The 6921-nt window shown below is 49.4% G+C and overlaps 1 protein-coding gene across 3 annotated transcripts; it reads left to right on the top strand.

Moving 5' to 3' along the window:
* Positions 1-1269: 1269 nt before the first annotated feature.
* FFAR2 (free fatty acid receptor 2) lies at positions 1270-4078 on the top strand. Of its 3 annotated transcripts, none has more exons than XM_035023789.1 (3): positions 1271-1398; positions 1794-1875; positions 2354-4078. In XM_035023789.1, exon 3 carries the CDS (start codon positions 2361-2363, stop codon positions 3348-3350), a length of 990 nt encoding a protein of 329 aa, XP_034879680.1. In that variant the 5' UTR covers positions 1271-1398; positions 1794-1875; positions 2354-2360; the 3' UTR covers positions 3351-4078. The 3 variants fall into 3 exon arrangements, with proteins under 3 accessions (XP_034879682.1, XP_034879680.1, XP_034879681.1); XM_035023790.1 differs by having other exon boundaries at positions 1780-1875; XM_035023791.1 differs by lacking the exon at positions 1794-1875 and having other exon boundaries at positions 1270-1398.
* The last annotated feature ends 2843 nt before the right edge of the window (positions 4079-6921 follow it).

Here is a 6921-nt window from a genome sequence, read left to right as displayed (position 1 = left end):
TATATTTGGTAGCAAGCAACAGAGACTGGTCTCTTCCTTAGTTCCCCTGTTTATCTGGGAAGTGCATGTGTGTGCCAGGAGAAGGAGATAAATGCAAAGATCAAACTCCTTGGTTCTAGTGGAGGGTAGAGCTGAAGAGAAAGAAAAGCTAAATATTAAGATCTCTGGACCCCATGGTTCTAGGCTAAAAAACTAATGACTGAGGAAATGACTGACTGAGCAAACAACAGGGGGTGAGTATACATCCGGGGGAAAAAATTCTGAGAGCAGGGATCAGGCCACAGATGGCAAAATGGAGACCCATTCCCTAGGTCAAGAGGCAAATGTGTTCTGACTTTGTTTCCTCAGATGTGTGCACCTGGACAGGAATCCAGGAGCTTCTAACCTGGAGCTCCATAGAGGGGGAAAGGTGAGGAAGGAACAAGGGTGGCTCAGAGGTTGGACCCAGCCCACAGGGAGAGAGAACACATGGGGGAAAGACACGGGAGCCTGAGCACAACTCCCCTGTAAAGAGACACACAGGCATACCTCCTGAATCCCTGACACTCTCCCGAGTCGGATGGCATGTCGGTGCCCTCAGCCTCTGGATATTTTACCAAGTGACTTACTCTCTCCAAAGCTGCCAGCACACTTCCACTCATGGGCACCCACTCAGTGCTCAGCACTGGACTGTATGCTTTATACATGCCATCTCATCCACAGCTCACCAAAAACCCTGGGAGGTAAGTATTCCCATCCTCACTTGACCAAAAAGGAAGCTAAAATTCAGAAAATTCATCTGCTCCAAGGTGCCAGTGAAGGGACTTGGGTTTGAGCCCACATCTGCATGACTCTAAATGCCATGCTATTTCCACCAGAACAAGACGCAGGCTAGGCGAAACCAATCTGTCTCAACCAAGAGGGCAAAAGTAACCTGTTGAGGGCCGAGGACAGGAGACCACATAGGAAAGAAAAAATTGAAGACTAAAAGGAAAGAGGAAACATCTTTTCCGAAAATGAGAAGAATTACAAAAGAAATTGCCTAGAAAAGAGAAGATAAGATCATCTGACTTAAGAAATGGGAAAAATGCCTGGGAATGAAAAAATAATTCAGGACCTAGGGACAGAGAAGCTGGGTTTGGAAGTCAGAGTGAGGATCTCTAGGGGGAGAATGAAGATGCTGGCGGGCGCCCCATCCTTCAGGTTTGAGAGGAGACAGTGTTCAATTACTGACCTTCCTCTCTCTGGTCACATGACTTGTGATAGTATAAAAGCTTTCTACCAGCAGGTTCCTTACAATTTTTTCCTGTGTGAAATGGGCAGTAGCAGTGGCTAAAGCCCTGTTCCTCTTTCCCAGAAGCTTTCAGACTTCCCTTCAGGACTAATCCCAAGAAGCCATCTCTCTGGACTGAAGACAAGGCAAGGCAGCTGGCTCAGTGCTTGTGCTCTGGGAAGAGATGCTGGGATCTGGAGTGGAGGGGAAGGGGCTGGCGGGCTGCCGGATGTCTGTGAGAAACAGGATGTGAGGCTCATACATGGAGACAGGAGCCAGTGGAGGTGGGATCGAGGAAACAGACCGGGACCTCAAGCCCAGAGAGAGGATGGAGGGGCTGGGCTGTGTTTGGGCAGCAAGGGTTATAAGCCAAGTAGAAACTGAGTGACCCCGTTGAGAGTTCTTCTGCTGATAGTTAAAACACTGAGCTTTTCTGAATATGGTCTAAAGTCTTTTAGGGGACAAGCCCCAAAAGATAATACAGGCTCACCCTTCCTTCCCACTGCCCCTCCCCCATACCTCATTAGCTTCCTCTTTTCAGTAATAGTCCCAGAGTCCGGCACTGGTCAGGGGAGAAAAAAGTGGAGGAGAATCTGTGTTCTGCAAAAGGAGAGGAAGACAAGGTAGGGGGATCGGTTGGGGGGCCAGGCACCTGCTTCCTGGGCGTGTGGCGGGGTCCTGTGGAGAGCCGGGACTGGGTCTCACAGCCGAGAGACAGCTCACAGGCCTCCCCTCGTGAGATGAGGCTTGCCTTTTCTCTCCATGGATCTTTGACTGAGTAAAGAACTTAAGGAAAGGTGGAAGCTGATAACAGCAACTTCCTGTATCTGTGAGGAGAGGAGAAAGCCAAGGGTTGGTCCCCCCCAGAGACACATGATGGCCAACGTAATAGCTACTGCTTAATATCCCGCCCCAGGCAAAGTCAATAATTGCTCTGGGCAGTTCTGGCGGGTGGTGTGAGCAAGCAGCGGCAGCAGCAGAAAGCTTTGGCCTGGGAAGGGGAGAGCACCAGGGAGGATGTCCCCATCCTGAACCTGGCAGGGGTGGGGCTCAGGCTGGGAGTGGGACTTCCTGACCCTGCCCTTTTCCAACCTCTTCCAGAGCCAACATGACCAACTGGCGCAACTCCCTCATCCTCACGGCCTACATCGCCATCTTCCTCACTGGTCTCCCTGCCAACCTCCTGGCGCTACGGGCCTTCGTGGGACGGGTCCGCCAGCCCCACCCTGCCCCCATCCACATCCTCCTGCTCAGCCTGACGCTGGCGGACCTCCTGCTGCTGCTGCTGCTGCCCTTCAAGATAATTGAGGCTGCGTACGACTTCCGCTGGTATCTGCCCGAGTTGCTCTGTGCCCTCACGGGTTTCGGCTTCTACAGCAGCATCTACTGCAGCACGTGGCTCCTGGCCGGCATCAGCATCGAGCGCTACCTGGGAGTGGCTTTCCCCGTGCAGTACAAGCTGTCCCGCAAGCCCGTGTATGGAGTGATCGCTGCCCTGGTGGCCTGGATCCTGTCCTTTGGTCACTGCACCATCGTGATCATCGGTCAGTACTGGAACTCAACCAAGAATGCCACGAGTGACAACGGCATCACCTGCTACGAGAACTTCACCGAATCTCAGCTGAAGGTGGTGCTTTCTGTGAGGCTGGAGCTGTGCCTCTTCCTGTTCTTCGTCCCCATGGTGATCACCATCTTCTGCTACTGGCGCTTTGTGTGGATCATGCTCACCCAGCCCCACGTAGGGGCCCAGAGGCGGCGCAGAGCTGTAGGGCTGGCTGTCGTGACGCTCCTTAATTTCCTGGTGTGCTTTGGGCCTTACAACGTATCCCACCTGGTGGGGTTTTACACGAAGAAGAGCCCCCAGTGGAGGGCGGAAGCCGTGGTGTTCAGTTCCCTCAATGCCAGTCTGGACCCCCTGCTTTTCTATTTCTCTTCGTCAGCTGTGCGCAGAGCCTTTGGGAAGGGGCTGCAGATCCTGCGGCATCGGAGCTCCTCCCTGTTGGGACGCAGAGGCCGAGAGACAGCAGAGGGGACAAATGCGGACAGGGGTGTGAGTCAAGCAGAGGGAGCTCCGAGTTCTGACTTCACCACAGACTAGGGGTGCCCTGGACCTTTGGAGGCACTCTGGGTAACACAGGCATTGAGCAGCCTGGGAGAGGGGGAACATCAGGGTTCCTGTCTCAGGGTCAGAAATCCTCAGACCGATCCACTACTGGGGCTGTAAAATCCTCTCTCAGCGGCTTGGTATCCCTTCCTGACTGAAGTTTTCTTCCCAAAGGAGCACAGCTCCAGGACCAAAGGAGAAATGGTTAGGCACAGAAGCACTCTGAGACCGGAGTTTCAGAAGCAATGTAGCTAATACAAATTCAGTCCTTGGGAGATGGTTGGTAGCTGGGGATGATCGGGCTGAAGCAGTGTCCTAAAGCAATCTTGCTACAAGCTTTGAAACAACACCTAGACACTGGTCTAGCTGTTGATACTAGAAAGGAGACAACGGGAAAGAGATGGAAGAGAATACCAAATGAGGTCATATGAGTCAAGAGGACTAAGAGGGAGGACCAGGAACTGTGACTTCTAACGATCTGGGTTTGTACTGTATCGCTTTGATCTGCTGCTTTGTAAGTATGCTCCAGTCATCTCCACATGTGTATCTTGCCTCCCCGTATTAAACCTGCCTGAAGTCTGGGTCTCGTCTTCTCCCTCTGTGGCACCCCCACATGGGTCAGGACACAGCCTGGCGCCCATCAGTCAGAGGTTAACACTGACTAGCACAGGAGTAGACAACCTGGTCTGGCAGATTGAAAATAAAGACGGTAAAACTCTGAAGCGTGTGTCCACAATGTTTGTGCTTTTCTGCAAGCTCAGGGAGGGCGAACATGCAATGAAGAAGCTGACTCAGTAGCACAAGGGGAGGGTGATGCATGTGAAACCACAGAAGTATTTTAAGGTCAGGATGTAATGAATGGAGTTAGGGAGGGGGCCGGTGGAATCCTGTCTCCACTGATGAACAGAGACGGGACACAGAAAGAGGATGTGGGGTGAATCCTGACTTAACATTACCAGGTGTATCTCAGGGGTCTAAAACACGTGACCCTCCCGCTTAGAAACCTGCAGTTTTCCTATTGTCAAAAGTTTTCATCCCAGGAACTCCTATCCTATCATTCCACTGCCTACTTCATATCCTGTCTCCCTGCCCAATCCCACCTTCTTAACTCACTTCTCCACAATAAGGACCCCTAGCCAGCTCTGTCTCGTTAACTGCCCCTTGCCCCAGCCTAGTGGTCTGCAAGAGAGGTTATACAGCAGAATTGCATGCAGAGGTACAAAGACAGTACACATGGCAGCCCCCAATCTACTGACTCTTTGGGGTGGGAGAGCAGATGAGCTTTTAAAAGCTCCCCAGTGATTATGCTAGGCAGCTCAGGAAAGGAATTGCTGGCCCAGCTTGGAGGCCCAATCTGTCCAAGAAAGTGCTCTTCAGAGAGACCCTTCCTGCTTCTTTTTTTTTGTTTTAAGACTTTATTTATTTGAGAGAGAGAAAGAATGAGAGAGAGAGAGCACGCGAGAGGGGGGAGGGTCAGAGGGAGAAGCAGACTCCCTGCCGAGCAGGGAGCCCGATGCGGGACTCGATCCCGGGACTCCAGGATCATGACCTGAGCCCAAGGCAGTTGCTTAACCAACTGAGCCACCCAGGCACCCGACGCTTCCTGCTTCTAAGTTCCTCCCACCACAACCCCACATTCCCTCATCTTCTGCTTACTTTTTCCACTTTCGTAAAACCCCACTCAATATTCACTTTCTCCCGAAGGACTTTCCTTATTATTCCCACCCAACGAAGAGCTCACTTTCTGTTTTCCTTCCTCAAACACCACTGGACTGGTGTTAAGAGCCCTGACTTCACTGTCGGTTCCGCTTCCTAGCTGGATGGCCTTGAGCAAGTCCCAACCTCCAGCCTCTATTCCCAAACCATAATCATGAGGATGACGTACGCCTCCCAGGGTTATTCTGAAGTTCCAGTCAGACTGTATATATAAAATTGCTGAAAAAATTTACAGTAACGCTTAGCTCTAAGATAGCGACCCAAGTGAAACACAGATATACCCCCGCTTAAAGTAAATATAGTAAATACAAATTTAAAATGATGGAAATCACATATGAGAGAGACAACTATATAGGATGGTTTGACAGTAATGTGTGAGAAAGAAATCTGGGATTTTCTGCTGACTGTACATCTGGGATGTATTACACCTTCCAAAAAAGCTAATTTGATTTTGGGTGCCATTAAAAGAAATAGAGTCTAAACAAGTTGAGGGTAATCTCACTTTACTGAGGTCTTAATCAGTAGCATGTTCAGCATCTGAGCAGCACATTTTTTTCAAAGATTTATTTGTTTATTTTGGGAGGGGGCGTGGGGGGGAGGGGCAAAGGGAGAGAATCTCTCAAGCAGATTCCCCACTGAGCAAGGAGCCCGAGGATCCCACAACCCATGAAATCACAACCTGGGCTAAAATCAAGAGTCAGACACTCAACCAACTGAGCCACTCAGGTGCCCCATGAGCAGCACATTTTTAAAAAGACATTAATTCAGGGGTGCCTGGCCAGCTCAGTCAGTAGAACACGTGACTCTTGATCCCAGAGTTTTGAGTTTGAGCCCCACATTGGGTATAGACATAACTTAAAAATAAAATCTTTAAAAAATAGTAAAAAGAAAAAAAGACATTAACTCAAGGAATCAAGCCCAGAAGAATTAACCAAAATGTTTTGGAGATTTAAAACCATATAATGACGATGACGATTGATGACAGTGATATGTAATAAAAGCCAGACACCGCTCCAGAGAAGTAGCCTGAGATGATTAAGGGAGCTTTCCAAGGTCAGCAAGTGAGAGGAAGTATGAATCCAGATCTGCCTTTCTCCAAAGTCCCTGCTTTTCTCATTGACTCATGAGAAGCAAGTAAGAGAATGCTGGACACATGGCTGAACCAAGATGAGGTCCATCTCATGGAAGACGCATTCTATGTAGCTCCACAGGGAAGAATGACGACCATGGGCAAAAGAGGCAGGGAGCTGCCTCTCAAACAGTCAGGGCTGTTTAAATGGAATTGAGTTAACTCAATAAGGTAGTCACTCCCCAGTTCCAGGAATATTGAAGTGGAAGATAGAAAACACCCATCCTGGGACACTGAGGAAACTCACACATCTTATAAAAGCCGAACCAGTTAACTGCTAAACCCCTTCCAGCTCAGGGATTCCCAGGGTTTCAGGGACACAGCTGCTCTTGCCAATCACGAAAGCGAAAGAAAATCTCCCGACCTGGTCTGAGATTTTCAGGGTGAAGCTTTTGCTACTCACTAACAAGTAGTTGGTCTGTATAAAAGTCACTTGATATACAGCCCATTTCTTCACTGGGAAATTAATAACTCATTTGTTCAACAAATATGTATTGGTTACCTACTATGAGCCAGGTACTTTTCCAAGGGCTAGGGATACAGAGTATATAACAGACAAGGTACCTGCCCTCTTGGGGCCTTCCATTCCAGTGGGAAAAAATTGTTAATAAACAAGTAAACAAGGTAATTTCAGAATGTGGCAAATGGTTTTTACAACTGGACTAAAACAGGGACATGGGAGAAAGTCTAACAAGAGGTTAAGGGAGTTCAGAAGACTCT

This window comes from Mirounga leonina, unplaced genomic scaffold (genome assembly GCF_011800145.1).
Source record: "Mirounga leonina isolate KUSES-001 unplaced genomic scaffold, KU_Mleo_1.0 Mir_177, whole genome shotgun sequence".
Lineage (NCBI taxonomy): Eukaryota > Metazoa > Chordata > Mammalia > Carnivora > Phocidae > Mirounga > Mirounga leonina.
This window is presented reverse-complemented; position numbering and strand designations above follow the sequence as displayed.